The sequence below is a fragment of the Grus americana genome, chromosome 1, assembly GCF_028858705.1.
Source record: "Grus americana isolate bGruAme1 chromosome 1, bGruAme1.mat, whole genome shotgun sequence".
NCBI classification, from domain to species: domain Eukaryota; kingdom Metazoa; phylum Chordata; class Aves; order Gruiformes; family Gruidae; genus Grus; species Grus americana.
The window spans coordinates 63,998,226-64,016,292 of NC_072852.1; the positions used below are offsets into that span (position 1 = coordinate 63,998,226).

General features: G+C 38.8%; 1 protein-coding gene across 5 annotated transcripts in view; it reads left to right on the forward strand.

Moving 5' to 3' along the window:
- Positions 1-18,067, forward strand: part of KIAA1549 (KIAA1549 ortholog) — a 156,208-nt gene that overhangs the window by 80,459 nt on the left and 57,682 nt on the right. For all 5 annotated transcript variants that reach the window (XM_054836927.1, XM_054836954.1, XM_054836936.1 and 2 more), the window contains 5 exons: positions 1,995-2,172; positions 3,722-3,849; positions 5,281-5,464; positions 12,962-13,021; positions 16,180-16,325. In XM_054836927.1, the coding sequence (XP_054692902.1) occupies positions 1,995-2,172; positions 3,722-3,849; positions 5,281-5,464; positions 12,962-13,021; positions 16,180-16,325 (696 nt within the window). The remainder of the gene's footprint in view (positions 1-1,994; positions 2,173-3,721; positions 3,850-5,280; positions 5,465-12,961; positions 13,022-16,179; positions 16,326-18,067) is intronic.

Consider the following 18,067-nt stretch of genomic DNA (forward strand, 5'->3'; position numbering starts at 1 on the left):
ATTAGGTTGTAGACAGCATCATGCTGGCATGGCTATATTATTTTTGTCATCTGAATTAGGTTGTAGAGAGCTAACTCTAGACAGCCCTGCAATATCTCAAGCCGAAAGAGCTATTGTTTTGACCTGTAGTGGTTCTAATCTACCTATCTCAAAATCTCACTTAAAAGTTGGATTTTTTTTTTTAAATTTCCTTTCTTCTGGAGTTGCTGTTGCTCTTCTGCAGTGAAGCACAAAAGAGAAACAGTGTTAGCTGTTAAGACGAAAAAGTTGATGCAAAATTTCCGGGGGTTGTTCAGGGCAGGCTGCTTTCATTGCATCTATGGTGCACTGCAACAGGTCAGAGGTGGAGACAGCTGAGTTAGTTATCAGAGGCTTGCTTTCTTGTCTGAAATACCTAACTCTAGCACTTCTCAGCATATATTGCTTTAGAAATCACCAGCAAATTGTCACTGAGATTTGTAATTCTAATTCCTCCTTTTCTTGCCTTTTAAGTAGTCTCCTTTGGAAGTAATGGGAAACTTTCTTTTGGCATGTCTTACCCATTATAACTGGTGTTTCCATTTGACAAACTGAAGCTGCAGAGATCATTTCATCCTGAGATAAAAGGATAAAATTTCAGATAAGAGGAACTGAAGAGAGCTGTGCATATTATTCATATCAAACAAATTTGAGTTCTATGGATCTAAATCCATTTAAAATAAAAGCTGGATGCTGCATATATTTGTGGACTAAGAAGGAAGAAAAGAATAATGAGCAGCATAGACTGTTTTTTAGTTTATTTCCTTCTGCTTCTGAGGTGGATTCTTCTGGTGAAGATGATGTCTTTGAAATGCATGGGGTTTAGAGGACAGGAAAGAACTGCTTGCTGTCTCATCTAAACAGCAATTGCCATCATTTTACACTGTTGCAGAAATACCAGTAAGGAACATGTGGGTCACAATTTAAGTAGCGCTGTGCTTTTCTATAAGGCTGATCCTGAAATTGAGGATATCTAACATAACCCTTTACCAGCACAAAGCCTAGAAGGTGCTAGCATCTCTTCATCTAAGGGGTGCACATTTATCAGAACCTTTAGGTCTCTGGTTTAGATTTATTTGTGAGGCCATCATGTTGGACATCTCAAAATATTTTAGTGTGACTGCCTTAGGCAAATAAAGCAAACTAGGGGAGTAAACCAAAGAGGAAAAAAAAATGCTGGGGAAACAGGTGTCCTTGATATTGAGATAGTTTCTCTGAAGGAGAAAAGACACTGCAATATGTTTAAATAAATAAAAGCCTTCAGTTTGTTTTTACTTAGGTGACAGAGAAAGGGTGGATAAGAGTGTCTGCATGGAAACATTCACCGAGGTTTATATTTAACTTACAATCTCATTTCTTTTACATGATGACTAAGACTCCTCAGGGTTTTTAAGGCTCAAAGTCAGGAAATTATTTGGAAGAGGAAAATTGTAATTGTAGTAACTGTGCTGAAATAAGCAGATAGAAGTGTTCTTTGGAAGAAAGCGTTCTTGAGTGTGAAAATTATATCCATAAAACACAGGTTATGTGTATTTTGCTTCTTGCATATCACATGCGAATGGTATAAGATGTATTTGCTACACAGTATATGACTGAAACGCAGAAGCTATGCAAGCGGTTCAGTAAGTACAGAGCAATTTTGCATGGGAACTCTTATATACTCCAGGGGAATGCAGGTGAAGGGGAGTGCTACTATGCTGGCACATGATAAATCAAGAAGTGTTGAGATTGATGCATTGTACTGAAGAGATTCTAGTAGGTGCACCTAACACCTCTGATGCACTGGAGCAGAGGCTGCAAGGCACAGCACTATCAGAGTGTTTGTGCTTCTGCTCCCTCCTTGAAAAATAAAGATGGCATTTTCCTACCTCTTGATGATGTGGCTTTGAAATGCATGAAGACTATGTAGGTCTTAGGTGTGGCCAAATTTCACATTGAGGATTTTTTTTAATTTTCTTTTTTTTTTTTTTTTGTAGGTTTATAAAATTTCCCCCAAATTTGCTTTCTTGGTGACATCAGGTCCTTTTGTTTACACGGCAGTAGCTGTCATAAATGTGCTTGTGAACAGCAGTCTTCTTCGTGGTGAGGCCCCCATGATTCTCTCACTGCGTCCTTCTTTCACTGTGCCAGATAACAGATTCCAAGTTCAGACAGGTGAGTTCTTCCTGACACGAAGAGGAGGAGATGTAGCTTTGTATTGATTCACACTTCTTCACTTAGGATTAAGTATGCAAGGCCGAGTCAAAACCCTGCGTTCTACTGCTGTGAATCTTAATTCTTGATATTTAGTGAAATATTTGCCTGATCTCTGGTTGAGAGATGATAAATTGTAACAGTTAACCACATAATTTCATGATTTTTCAGGGAATTTTTCTGGCACATTGCAAAATAGGTGTGCTCTTTTTCTTGCTTGAAAAGTTGAGAAGAGAAAAAAATGTCTGTGAAACATTTACTTATAAAATCACAGTGCAGCTACTTTATAAGGCTTGAGTCCAGTTTCAAATTATGTTTACTTTAAATGCTACTTTTTAGAATTCTCATAATGTAGGAGAATTGGTGAGCAGGAGGATTGATTGCTCACATATAATGTGAGAGGATTGCTCGTGTAATATTAAACTTTCCATGGCTGCTGTATGGCAGCACGTTATGTGAAGTCCATGACTACTAGTAATCTAAAGTAAAATATTACCCATATAATAGATTTTGAGAGTCACTGGTATAATTTGAAATCTTCTTCAGGCACTATTTGCATGACAAAACCACCTGCCTGGTTGGCTGACTGCATAATGAGGTAGCGACAGGGATTGAGTATATAGGCAGAGAGTACATGAATGTCAAACGTGGTGCTTTTGTTCAGGTATGTTTCATGTGTTGTTTCTGCTCTATTATAACTGTGTAGCAAGACATCATTTCTTTAATTGTGCAGGTGTGATGTCTTTTTCCAATGTTTAACACAGTTATATAGGCAGACAGTAGACATATTTTCTGTTCTTGAACCTTGTAGAACTTTGCTATTAGAATCTGTAACCTAATCATAGTGTTTCTTTGGTAGGACTATATCAGGAAATTCACAGATGTGCGTGGGGTTAAGGTCTGCATGCCTACTCACATTCCTCTATGCTCACTCTTTCTCTCCTGTGCTCTTCCTTTCTCTCCTGTGAAAGGCTTTAAGGTGCATGTATCTAGATTTAAAAGATTGTTTGCTAATTAAGTGTTTTGAAAGTGTTAAACTGATACTAATATGTATTAATGTTAATAAGAGCCAATATTTAACTTGTCTAAAAGACCACATACTATATTTCAGTCTGCAAGAAAAAGAGATTGGTTGCTTTTTTTCCTTAAGATTTTTCGTGATCTGTTGGGTACTAAGGATTTCAGTATGGCTGATTCAGTGTTCAAGTCGTTTAAAATTAGCCACATGTATGTAGTGAAGGTCTTTCAGGATGCATGAGGAAACAATATGCATGAGGATATTTTGTCACTAATATCTTTTGGTAATCAAGTTACTGCTGCAACAGGTATGAGTAGAGAATTTACTGCACCAACACAAAATGTATTTCTACTCTATTTTTACCCAATGTTTCATTGAATATGTCCTGAATTCGATGAAAAAGTGATAGCCCTGTGGATTCTCTTGCTTGTTTTGTTCTCTCTCATGGAAGTACTTGTCTGTAGGAATAATGTGTGTACCCTTTGCCTTCAGTGCTTCAGTTTGTGCCTCGGAACGTGGATGTTGGGTTCTGCAACTTCAGCCGACGCATTGAGAAGGGGCTGACAATGGCATTCATGGAGGTGAGCAAACACCAGGAGTTCTACAACTTCACTGTGCAGGTAAGATGAGTAGCATGTTTTGTGTCTGTCCTTTTTTCCTCTTGCCTTTGTCCTGTGTTTCATCCAGCCACTAAAATGAGTTGGGTGTTCACTGGCTACCACTTGCCATCTAGATCATGTAGAACTATGAGGCTTTGTTAGGAAGTCAGGATTTTTTCCCCTACAAAATAACGTGGCACCACAAATCCCTCTGTTTTCAAGCTTTTTGAAAAAATGATTGAAGATGATGATTTATATCCAAAAAAATATTATTGAATGTAATAGGGTTTATAGTTTTTCATATAAAGGCTGCCCCAATCCTTATTGAAGTCGTTCCCATCAGATTTTACTATTACAGAGTAGTAGGGTGTGGTTAGAAAGTTTTTGTTGGAAGACAACTTTCAGGTCTCATTGCTGTTCAGGGGACCCTATTAGGGGGTATAGGAGTTATATGCACTCTGCTGTAATGTGAGCAAACATGCTAGTTGCTTCTGAGGTCTAGAAATACAGCAGTATATGAAGTCCGTGGCAGCTGGTACTGGAACTTCACATATGAAATGTATTGCGTATGTGCTGGGTACTGAATCGCATAGCAGAGCTTAAAAACTCCCTGGAAAGTCAGTAATTCAACTTAATAAGACCGACTTCCTCTCCTGTCTGAATTCTTAAGTTTAATCTAGCTTTGTTGTAATACCAAAATTAGTAAAAAATTTATCGTGTTGTTTAACTGACACCATAAATGCCCATCTGTGGTATCCTAAAATAAAATCATAGCAGGAAAAATGACATAAACTTTACCTAAAGTACTGCATAGTACGTAAAGTGCTCAGAACTGTACAACTGAATGACACAGTCTGACTGGATAGACTGAAGACAGAACACGCAAAACCATTTCTTGGACTATCAGCTTAGGAAACTTTTCTTTTAAAAACTTCCTTACTGTCTGGAAGAGGTTTGTCTACATGAACATAGTTACTGTGTACATTGGTGCCAAAAGGAGGCTTCTAACCAGTGGTAGGGTCTGGGCGTGCAGGGTGCAGGAGGTTTTAACCAAGAGAACATCCGTTTTCAGAATGTTTCTTTATCATGGTCTCTTCCTGTCTGTTCCACACAGTTTGGTAATCACCTAAGATTTCCTTATTGGTAGATGAATTTTGCTGACTGTCTCTCTAAGTGTTTTTTTTTCATCGTTTTCTGGGCTGTGACTTTCAGATCATTCTGGATTATGATTGACCTGAAAGGATAGCTCTTAGGAGAGGAATTCACATGTAACTTTGCCTCTTCTGAGACTCGGCAGGCTGAAACAACCTGGAATAGATGTTCCTCTGTTTCAATGTGAACTACCCTCCCCCCTCTTCATATTAGGGTTAAAAAAAATAAAGACTGTCAAGGAAGGAATGGAAATGCCAGTGATTTGATTTTGCTGACCATGCTTCAATCTTGTCTTTTCAGATACTGAATATAACTCTGAGTAGGCCTGGGGCAGCATTTCGGCAAGGCCCCGTGAGCATTGTTTTTGCCGTCCGAGATAGATATGGTTTTCTAAATGGGTCCGAAGTCAGTGAGCAACTAAGAAACTTGTCTGTGGTGGAATTCAGCTTCTATCTGGGCTTTCCTGTGCAGCAAATCGCTGAACGTGAGTACTTGCTGTTTGCCAGGACTGCAAAATACTTTCTTTAGTATTTTTTCCCTTCTACAATTTAGAGTAATTTTGTGCATAAGTGATAATGCAGCTTCAGGTACCTAATTTGTATCATGAATTCTGCAGAGGAAATCCATGCCCCTCTCTGCTCACATACTGCATATCAAGTGTTACAGCAACTTTTTGCTTTTGTCATCATTCTTTCCTTCTGCACTGGGCCAGTTGTGCTTAACCTGGCTTCATTTTCCCTGGTCATAGCCCAGATTAAAAAAAAAAAAAGTCACTTTGATCAATATTGCTGTGAAGTGTGATCCCAGGTGTATGTCTGTGGATGTGTATTACCTTTTAGGCATATCTCTCACTTATTATGTACAACTTGCATTGCAAGTCACTTTTTCCGGACCATGGTCATCCTAAACTTAGATTAATGGGAACTGCCTGCATAGCAGAGTTTGCTTGATACTCAGCCTTGACAACTTATGTTTGGTTAGATTTTTCAGATGACCTCAGTCTCATAAATAAGCCAAGTTTCTAAAATCAACACTGATCCTTGTACACTAATGGATTGTTCATGACAGTAATGTCTTATGAATGTAAGCAAGAACATGAGAGAACAGTACTTGCGTTTCCTGGTGACAGGTGCTACTGTTAACCCAGTCCATTAATTCCCAGTTTCTCCTAAGTCACTGTGCTTTCCCATGCAGTTTTTTAATTGCCGGAGTTATTTTTATGAGCTATATAGGTGCATAGCACCTGACACAGTGATTTGCTTTGTACAGTTAAATGTCTAGTGGAAAATCAGGCTTAATGGCAACTGCTGTTTGTTATGCAGCTGAATAGTAATACGTCAACAAATATATTAGAGTATGTTTGTCAACAGAAGAAGTTGTTCTCTATAGCACCTTTAAATCTATATAAGGTGACTGCACAGGATACTTTCCCAATGACTAGAAGCTAGTGTAAATATACTAATTTTCTGGAACTTTTTGGTTTAATTTTTTAGCATTTTGAACCATCTGCTCCCATAATCAACTAAAATATGTAGCAGGCTGTTGTCTCATTTCCTTTAAACATTTCTGTTCTCAGTTGGTCTCATACAGACTGTATCTGTGCAATGATAGCTGTATTTAATTGAACCAGAAGCCTTGAGAATCCCTGTCCGTAGATGACTGTAATTTCTTTTGTTCCTTGTGAGGCCACAGATTTTCTCAGATTGTGGGCTGTGGTCTTTATCTCTCACTGAATTCAAATTAAATGTTGCTCTTGCCTTGATTGCTTGAAAGACATTTCTCTTTACTCTGCATCGTCTCTTTTGCACCTTTGCCCTAAAGTTTATTGCTTTTGGGTGTTATTTTCAGTGTCATGGAGCTTTTTTTCCCTGTCATGTACACACATCAGGTCCTACAGTTTTTAGTTTTGTCCACATATTCTGGAGTGATATTTGTAGTGAATTTGCAGATTGCCCCTTGCTGAGAATCCATCTTCTGGATTGTGCGATGGAGCTACAGTGCAATTAAGTGATAACAGAATTTCTACCAAGGACAATGTATCCTGAAAGACAGGCTGGTCATAGGGGAAAAACATTCCTATTAAACATGCATGTACTCCTTATTTTCCTTTCCTGATAGTATTTAGGAAATTTGAAGGTAATTAGTGCTCATAGCAGGAGCTCTCCCTGTGTTATCTGCATGCTTATAGTGCCTGGCCAGTGGGGCTGATTCCTGGCCAATGCCAGTGGAGCTCCACGGTAGCTCACGTTAATGAGAAAGCCATGCACAGTAGAATGAGCGAAGAGGTCAGGTAGTGCCTTTGGAAAAAAGTCCCACTCGGATTTCTCCTCCTTTCCTGACTATTCTGAGGATTTGCAATGAAGTAATGTAGATGTTGGCTGTTGTGGCCTGGCAAATGTAGCCTCTGTTAATACAGTGGCATGTCCAAGCCTGTGGGTGAGTTATTTCTATAACTTTGTTTCTGAAGCTTCAGGAATTGTTTGTTTATTCCTGCTGGCGATTTTAAACAAGTATGCCAACAGTGTGGTGATTTCATTTCTGCAAATTCCAGCACAGGCCTCAAGACTTCAAAAACAAAATTGTTCTTCCTCCCCTCAAATCCACCAAAGCTCCCAAATACCGAACCTCAAATCCTTGGGCAGACCCTTAGTGTAGGAAGGCAGAGTTACTCATCAGTGGTGACTAGGTCCATCATGATACCCACTTTATTCCCAGATTCTCCTATTTGGAGCTCTTGAAAAATGCTGTTTCTTTGGTGCACATCCCCAGTAGCAGGGATGATGACAGCTGAACAAGCTATGTGTACACCCTTGCCTTCAACAACCCTACCTAATGCTGCCGTAGTTAGTGAATAAATGTTGCCAACAGAGCATAACACTTGCCTCCAGAGATCTTAGCCAGAGTTTGTTGTTGTTGGTGTCTCTTTGATAGAGAAATTTTGAAGATGATCTTCAAATTTGTCTAGACTGAAGTTTAAAAAAAAAATTGTTGTATTATAATGAACAAAATAAAATACATGTAATCAAATTAAAGTAGATACCACAGAATCATAGACTGGTAGGGGTTGGAAGGGACCTCTGGGTCATCTAGTCCAACCTCCCTGCTAAAGCAGGGTCACCTATAGCAGATTGCACAGGATTGCATCCAGGTGGATTTTTAATATCTCCAGAGAAGGAGACTCCACAACCTCTCTGGGCAGCCTCTTCCAGTGCTCTGTCACCCTCACAGTGAAGAAGTTTTTCCTCATGTTCAGATGGAACTTACCATGTTCCAGTTTGTGCCCGTTGCCCCTTGTCCTGTCACTGGGCACCACTGAAAAGAGTCTGGCCCCATCCTCTTGACATCCACCCTTTAGATATTTGTAAGTTTTGATTTGATCCCCTTTCAGTCTTTTCTCCAGGCTAAACAGACCCGGCTCTCTAAATAAATATATTAAGTTTCAATTTAGTAATTCAGAATTTTTAGGAATGATGAGATATTCCCAAAGTTCACAATGTAGAAAACATGAGGAATTAGTGCATATGGTGCCCTAAATCAAGGAGCATCTTGTCAGCGTTTGATTTGCTTGTTGCTAGAGGAGCTCGTATTTACTGTAGATTGAGCTCACTGCAGGACAGCTCATTTTGATTTGAACTTGTCTAGTTCGGTCTCAGTAGTGCTTCAGCACGTTTGTAGTCACTGTTTTGGAACACCAGACATGGTGCGATTTGATAAGTCAGCAAAGTGGGAACACAGTTTCTCAGCTTGTTAGAGCTACGGGTCTGTCTGTCAGCAAGCGCAATAATGAATGTAGCTCATGCGCTTTTATAAGCGAGGCAACCACACTCGGTTATATTTAGCTGTTTCTACATTTTTTTGCACTGTTTCTGTGACTGTATTTTGAGCCAAAGAATTTTAGATCTTGAGTATTCAGAGCCAGAAATCATGTCCAAAGGCTCAGCAGCATTAGGCAGATCCTTCTTGAGACACCTTATTCAGCAGTCAGTTGAGGATGACCAACAGCCAGATCTTCAAAACTACTTTGGCAGGAAGATGCCTAAATGTTTTTGTTCTCTAGGCCATGAACTCTCTGCTTTCATGCTGTCCCTTGGTCTACAGAGGGGTCGTAGCAGGGAAGGTGTTGTGAAGATCTTCCTTAGATAGGTAGCTATTTTGCTCTGTGCAAATTAATATGCAACCCTCTGCTTTTCAATGTGAATTTTGGGGGAATTTTTGATATTTATGTATTTAAATATAAACAATTATGTTATTGTTTATATATAGATGTGAAATCTTCCTTGCCATCCTGTTCTATGCCATTTGTACCTTAGTTATCAGGCATAGTAACAGTTAATACCCTTGGTGTTGACTTTCTTTTTCCCCCCCTGAGGGCTCTGTATATGATTTTGTAAGTTTTACAGTCTGTATCTGAAGAAAAAGAACTGATTTGTAGGTGAGCTGAGCTGTTAGGGGCTTCATAGTGATTCATACTAAGGAAAAGCTACTTGTGTATTATCACTGTCTCACCATTGTTAAGTGAAGTGAGACTTTGCCTTCAGTATCCCAAACATGAGCCTTGTTTGAAGGAATGTGTTTGCTCCCTGCCGCTTGTTCACTTCACGTTGCCTTTCACACGTGGTCCTTTCACTGTTTTGTTTTTCATGTAACTAATACGTACTGTTTATACTTTTAACTGTGGGGGTTGTCACTGTGCAGTACATCATTAACAACAGGAATTTTTTGTCAGCTTTTTCCCGCTAATTTAGTGTCAGGGTCAGTAGTGAAAATTGGACTGTTCTGTGCTGGAATAGGGCTGTCGGAGTGGCCAAGCCTGGAAACTTCCAGACTTTTTTCTTTCCCCCACAGACTTCTAGGTGACTTCAGCAACATGGTTATATTCAAATGTTCAGTTTATACCTTCCTGCATGCTTATTTTGTGTCATCCATCTTACATCTCACATCTTTGATTGTAAACTGGTTAGACGGTCATGAACTACATGTCAGCAGAAAGAAAAGCAAGTCTAGTCACGGTTTTTGGGTGCTAGTTCATTAAAAACAATATGAAATAATATATTTAGAAGCTCTTTATGGCTGGAAGATTTTTCTGAGGACAGGCAAAGGCCAGCTGTGGACTGGATGAGGAATATTGGCTTTCATGAACTTACCCTGAATAAATCTCTTTGTTTTTATAACTTTAAATAGAAGGACTTGCCTTGGGACTTGCTCTTTTATCAGTGCTGTAAGTAGCACTTCGGGTGTCATCTATTTAGATATCTTGGAGATGTTGCAAGGCTGATAGGATAATATAAAATTGTATGATACAGTCCAAAGACTGCAGAAATATTTGGCAATTTTTTTCTGGGTGGATTTTGGATCAGACTTCTAACAGATACAGTGTGTTACAGTGTATCCACACCCCAATATTTGCATGGAATCTTATTTTTCAGTTGATGCCTTCTCATTCCAAATATTGCATGGCCTCCTTGCTTTCTATTACTGTTCCTCCATTTATCACAAGTAAGAACAATCAATATGGTACCAGTTCTATCCTGCATGGTCCCACACATTTCTGTATGAGAGGGTCAGAGAGATCCTTTTTGGAGCGTCTGGTGAAGGCCATGTTGCCTGGGTGGTGTGCTTCAGACTACTATCAAGGGGTTTCTGGGTGACTGGGTGACCCTTTGTCTTTTCAGTCAGCATTGAATCCAATGCTGATATACGGTACAGTGCTTCAGGGCTGTGTGTTAGAATCTTCTAATGATGCTAGCATCTACTTGATTAATGCATCTATAGTCATTAGCAGACCAGCCACAATCTAACTAATAATTGCATTTTGTCTATCCCACTTCTCTCTCGGAATAACAATCAGTCTGTGCTGGTTTTAACTGATAGTTCCAGGGAGCATTAGGAGTCTTGAAAATATGGTCTTGCTGCAGTGTTGAGACTCCAGCTGAGCTCAAGGTCTGGCCCTGTGTGCTGGTAACGCACTTGAGTTGACCTATGGAGTAGGAGTTGGAGCCTGGATTTTCTGACTTCTGAGCATGGTCTCAGCTGCAGCAGTGTCCATTTTTTCATGTATTCTTCATCAGGTTTTAGAATCCAGCCTTAGTTGCCAATGATTACGGCACATCTTCCTTTTCAATTTCAAGATTTTCTGCTCAAGTCGTTTTATTTTTAAATTTCATTAATTCCATGAAAAGTTTAAGTGAATAGTCATCCAGCAATTTGCATGAATTAAATCATTCTTCAAGTACTAATTAGAAAATGTATGAAGAGCACATTAAGTATTGAGGAAAAATATGATTTTGGTTTAAAAGAAGGAAAAACTCACAGCTTCTAGCAGTTCAAAGTTTTATGGCCATTGGCAGGTTTTTGATTTTCTTATCTTGCTCTTTCCATGCTTTGGAAAAGCAACAGATGCAGTTTAGTTTATGCTTTTTTGTTCAGGTTGTATTTCTAAATTGAAGTAAACAATTGCATGACCAGAGTAAATAGAACTCCGATCTAAAAACTACAATCAGAAGAATCATGTAGCAGGATACAAAAAATAAATGTGTTTGTTTAAATGGACTGTGAGGTGCCTTTTCTGTGTCTTGAGAGTTTTGGAAATTTGACACACTTTCTCGTCAGCGTATAGAGGCCTGATTCTTCCTGTTCAGAATAAAGATCCATATTCTGATATCCTTCTGAATAGTAAGTCACAAAGTACCTCCCATGTGGTTCTCTTGAAGCTAGTGGTGCTATTATTGAAATAAAGGTGAAACAACAAAATTTTCTTTTTTTTTTCCCCCATAGGACTATTCATACATCTACGAAAAGAAAAGGTACAATGTAACTAGTGATTCTTTTGCTCTTGCCTTAACAAAAAATTCATAAGTTTTTTAAGGGGCAAAAGAATCAGTTTTTAGGTACACTGACAGAGGTCAACTACTCTACAAATTATTGCATAATTAAATTAGAAAAATGGTAATTTTCTGTTTCTCTGAAACATGCAATAGTGGCAAGCTATTCTACAACCAAAGACAGGACATCTTTTATCTGGCATGGACCAGGTCATGTAATTGTTACGTGCCGCATTCTTCCTATCCATGAAATGGTTTAAAAACTAACCTTTGTATAATGCTTAGTAAACTGCATCTGGATTAAATATTTTGAGAAAGTTACGACCCTTCCTTTTTGTTATTGCCATAGTGAAGCTTAAGACTTCCCTTGACGAATCTGTTGGCCCAGCCCCCATCTTCACTTGTTTCCCAACATATCTTTACTGCTCTCCAGTGGAAACCTTGGGAAAAATCTTATCCCTACTGAAGTCAGTGAAAATAGACTTTATTTACTTCACCGGGGCAAGGATTTCACTCTGGAGCAGAGCTTTTTTGGAAGAACTGAGGAATTAAGAAAGCTTGGAGTCACTAAGCCAAACAAAAGCCCTGAGATTTGTCCACAGCAATGCTTCCACATGTATTTATTTGTCATTTTTGTAAAAGAAAAATTATTGAAGTTGTATTTTCTAAATGCTTCCCCCTGCACAAGTCTGGAACACAAATCAGATATATTTAGTTTCCTGCTTTACATTTAGTGTTTCTGTGTAGTTTCTGCCTCAGAGAAGGTCATATTTTCATTCTCAGACACTCATGAATTGCCTCATTGCCCTTTGAACAAAAGTCAGATCCTGCAGCTAGCTCAGTAAAAGTCACAGTTGAGACAGTGAGCTTTTGCTTTCAAGTTTGAAGGAGCAATGACTTCAGTACAGCAGCTTGAAATCTTTCAGGTAATAAATCTGACTGCTTCAGTTAGCTTCTTTTTGTTCAGAGACGAACTGAGGAATGTATGTTCAGAGCACTTTCCTTACCGTTGTGTCTGCATAGCCTCAGGAGTAGTAATACATCTATGTAAATGAGATGCTTGCTGACAGTATAAATTATGAAGTGGCTTCTTTTTTTGTGTATGTTGTTGAGAATACTGTTCTTACGGATGTTTTTCCTCTGTTCTGTTTTTCCCTCAGCCTTTCATTATCCTAAGCTTAATGTGTCTCAGTTGATGAAATCTTCCTGGGTGAGAACAGGTACGTACAGTCTTTGTGAGTAAGTAAGAGTGCAATTATTTTTGTTAGCCTGATAACTAGCCTACATAAATATCAATAGCTTAGAGGTGCTGCATTTTTATGAGGTAATAACATGCCTGAGTTGAACAGATTCTAAAACCAAAGGCCTAGTGACCTGGAATATCTGGGAAATGTAACTCCCAGGTCTAGAATAAGCTACTGCAATTCCTTGATAATGCACACAGAGTAGTTTTTGTCTATAAAGCAGTTAATTCTCAGTGAGACAACTTACACTGTGTCATGGTTTAACCCAACATGCTGCTAAAACAGCCACACAGCCGTTCGCTCACTGCCTGCCCGCCCCCCCGCCCCAAGTTGAGTGAGGGAGAACACCAGAAAGAAAAAAAGGTGAAACTCATGGGTTGAGATAAAGACAATTTAATAGAACAGAAAAGGAAGAGATTAATAATGATAAAAGAATATATGAAACAAGCGATGCACAGTACAAATACTTACCACCCAAAGCCGATGCTCAGCTGGTTCCTGAGTCATGCCACCTCCCAGACAACCCCCAGTTATATACTGAGCATGATGATACCATATGGTATGGAATATCCCTTTGGCCAGTTTGGGTCAGCCATCTTGGCTGTGTCCCCTCCCAGCTTCTTGGGTGCCCCTGACCTTCTCATTGGTGGTGCAGTATGACAAGCTGAAAAGGCCTTGACTGCCTGGCTGTTGATAACTGTGTGTTACCGATATTATTCTCGTCCTAAATCCAAAACACAGCTGCTAGGAAGAAAATTAACTCTATCTGAGCCGAAACCAGAACACACTGTCAGGCATAAAATGTCTACTCTGCATGCTGTCAATATACCACATTGATTTTTAGGTTTTTATTTTATTTTAAGTGAAAATTAAAATTTTATTTGTGTGCAGCTTTCTACCAAAACATGCTAGGAATATACCAGAATGAAAATAGATACATTCCGAGTATGTGAAAGAGTTTCATCACATTTCATTGATCTCTTCTGATTCATTCACAGCAGATCCCTCCCACCCGTCTTGTGGATGTTTTATTCTATAATTCACAGATACGGTTGAGCTGTCACGTTCAGATGCTCAAAGGCTATTGAGGTTGCCTACACGCTGTAGGTCCTACCTGCTGCTTTTAAGCAGAAAGACTGAACAGTGACCAGGCTATGCCCAGCAAACTTGCTGTTAGGGTGCAGATGCCCCACTGGATACGGTTTTGTCTTCCCACATCTTTTCTACCTGTAGTTCACGAGTAGTATAGACTTACTCTTTTTTCAGGAATCCCTGTCTCCTCTCACCAGTGACCCAGTTTACTTTTTCAACAGGAAACCAAGTTGCAACTTAATTTCTGAAGCCCATGCAGTTTGTTTTAGAGAAGAAAAATTAATTTCAGGTCACGTTCAGTAACGTGAGAGAAGCTACATCTGTGTATCCCACATCCAATGTCATCCTTCCTTAGAGATTTGTGTTGGCTTCTTTGGTCACACCCTCACCTTGTCTTACTCAGCCTTAGGTTTGCTTTGTGCATTGTTGCTGGAAGTTCCCTAGGATCCTGCAGTAAGAAGAGGGTTCTTCCAGCTCAGAAATCAAGTTGCTTTTGGTTTTTCTAAACTTCATGTCTGCAAGATTTTTGAAAGCCTATTGCAGCACTTTTTTGCTGTAGAGGAATTTTTTGTAATCCCAGTTCTTGCAGGCAGCCTGGGAAGAGCTAGTAGACTTTGGCTGGGTCAGTCCTTTCAGTCTGTATATTGTATTGTAAGGATAATGACTCATGACATAGGAAAATGGTAGAATTATGCACGTAAAGATGAGGTTTTAATATTAGATAACCCAGATATGACTATTGGGATACATGCACATATAAAATGTTGGGATATGCAATGTTCTCTGTAGCCATCCCTCTCAGCTGTTGAATACAGTTCATGCTATTAAGCATAATTCATTGATACTGAAATTCAATACACAGACAAGAATGGTCTTCTACTTGCTGTATATAATAGCCTTAGGCCACTGTCTATTTATTTTGCTATTTAATTCTGAGATACTTAGTCTGTGATTGAATTTAGAAGGCAGATGCTGTTCTCTCTGAGAAATCATGAAAATGTTTCCTTTTTCTGACATCTGCAGTGAAAATTTTATAATCAAAGTGATTTTAATATTTTTCTTCTAAAAATCAAAACAATTAAAATTATATTTAATTGATTTTATCTAATTGGATGGCTTTTTATTAAGCACCACACTTAAAATAAACATGAAAACACTTACTGAAAAAGGGACTCTTAAAAAATACCAACCATTTTAGTGGAGAGCCTCAGAAATGAAATCTGAATTATTTTACTGCAGTCAGCGATGACTTGGTTTACTATACGTTAGGGTTGTTTAATTAGGTAATTTGAATGACCATTGCTCCATTCACTCCACTTCTCTTTTACTGGATGCCATCTTGTTAGGAAAGGTCCACACTTTTTTGATGTTTCCTGTGTGGTGTTCTTCAGGGTTTCCTCCTAGCACTAGCTTGCCCCAGTGACTTGGAGTACCTGGGGTTGGGAAGTGGGCAGGGCTACTAACCAGTTTTGTTGTGCTGTGGTTGCCATACTTGTTAATCTTTATCCTATCTAGGGAAGATGCACTTGGAATTCACAGCTTCATTCATGTGCTGCTGGTCTCCTATTTTTTTTTCTCCTTGATTCTGAACCCTTGCCCTGCCCATCTCCACCTCTGTATCACTTCTGAACACAACATTTTGACTGCAGTAGTTGCAGCAGATAATTTAGACTGAATTTTCTCTTTTATTTGTTTTTAAAGAATTCATTGAATGCTCACGAGTTTATATTTTTTTAGAATTGAAACTGTTTCTTTGATATCCTGGATCTGTCTAGACTGGTTGAGATTCCAAAAATTACCTCTGCCCTAATTTATTATTATTTTTAATTTATTTCTTTTAACCTTTTCCCACTCAAGGTCTTCCTTTCCAGCATATAACCTCTGTCCGAACTGGGCAGTATTTCCATATGAATACAGCTGCTCTTGAATTGTCCGTGAGATGTCACAGGGTGACTCAAAGCTTGTAATTGAAGTTGCAAGAAAGACACCAAAAAGTTTTACTAATTCATTTGTGTTCTTGGGTTACTTTCTCCGCAATGTAGTTCTCTTGGGTGTCGTCGACCAGCGAATTCAGGAGGAAGTGTTTCAGGCTGAGATGGAGCGGAAACTGGCTCACCTGTTAAACGAGGCTTTGGTCAGAGGGCGGATATGGAGACGAGCCAGTTTTGCAGGCAGCAACATTGTGCAGGTATTAAGAGCTCAAAGTCAGAGGAAGAAATAAAGGGTAATAAATTATTGAGTAAGTTTATGTTGTCTAGGGTTTTTGTTCAGAAAGATAACTCAAAAGCATGTATGGTGTTTAGCTAGTTGATGATGCTTGTGTTTTGCACCTAAATTATGGTTCTTCTGGATACTTGTCGTCTTGTAAGCTAAACATAACAAATTGAAACAACTGAGTATTTTACGTGGCTACTAAAAAATTCTGATGACATCTTAAAAACTATATTGAAAATTATTTTACCAACATCCTATTTTAAAAACTTGCTGTCTTGTCTGACTTACATGAGATGCCACGCAAAAGGAGACAGGATGCTCATCTGAGTCAAAAAAGTGCTCTGCTGGAACAACTACTTCACAGCTCTCTGTGGTGTTTTGGTGGTGGTGTAGAAATATGAAATGAAATCATGTGCAGCTTGATGCAGCAGTAGAGTAGTATGTTCTACCCCTTAACTGCCTATTTGTCAAAGTGCTCCTGATCACAGGAATGACTTTCAAGTAAGAATGGTTAATCGTGTCAAGTTTTGGACACATGGCAGCTTCTGCTGTCTGGATTCCAGTGCTGCTTTATAATTTTGTCACAGGTGGAATTATTCACATAATGTCCACAAAGACTTGGATATTTAGTTTTAAGTTTTAAATTCTCACGTGTTCTTATTAGTCAGTTCAACAAACTGAAAGCCAAAATACTTCTTAATGGCTCATCTTCTTAAAAATTACTTTTTCCAGCTAGTTCATCAACAGTTGGTTTACTTCACAGGTGCCCTTCTAGTGGTTCAGACCTATTATCTTTAATTTAATCCTACAGTTTTTGCTACCGCTTACATTTCCAGATGTTAGGATTTTCCTACTTTTGTTTTCCCTTCTCAAACATCTGTTTCAGTAATACAGATTTTATTTTATTTTTATTTTGTGCAGATTTGAATTGCTGCAAATAGATGTCTGCTTCAGATTTTCTATTCCCAACACCTTTTATTGCACTTTTTTCTTTGTCTCAGTCCTCCCTTTACATATAAATTAAATAAATATTCCCTATGTTGCTAGCAAAGATACCACAGCCTGTAATGTGTACGTGTAGATTACGGGTTTATTATTTTACATAATAAAGCTAAGGTAATTTATTTTTCCACACACAAAATTACAAGCAGGTCCTTTTTAGCTAAAAGATAGTATTTCAGAAAGTGAAAATACAGTGTTTTTCTTATGACTTTGTATTATTTGGACATAAGATGAGGTCTGCAGCTTATGTTCCAAACAGCAGCGCTGTTCATTTATGCCACTTAATTAGTGCAAAGTGTCTGCAAACTGCTGTCCGTGGGCAGTGGAGGATTCCCTTAGTTACGGTCAGCACATCATACCATCCTGCATAACACAGGGCTTCTCCAGGTGCTCACAGCCCATGCTATTAGGGTTAGCACTGTAATAGAGGAGATGTGGAAGAAGGAAGGCTGAAGGAGATACCTTGCTAATAGCTCCTCCTGACTTGTCCTCCATTCTTTCAAGGATGCTCCCCTGTCAGCTGAGGATCTGGTTCATAGTAGTTGGCAACATACCTTTCAGTTTTACTGCTGCTAATTCTATTCTTCGTAGCCAAATTTCTAAACTGTGTTTGAAGTGTGTTGTATATATGCATCTGTTTGGATCTTCAGGGAGAGCTATTAATGTTCTTTGTGCTTTAAATTCAGATTTTCCCATATGTATTTCTTGCATGCA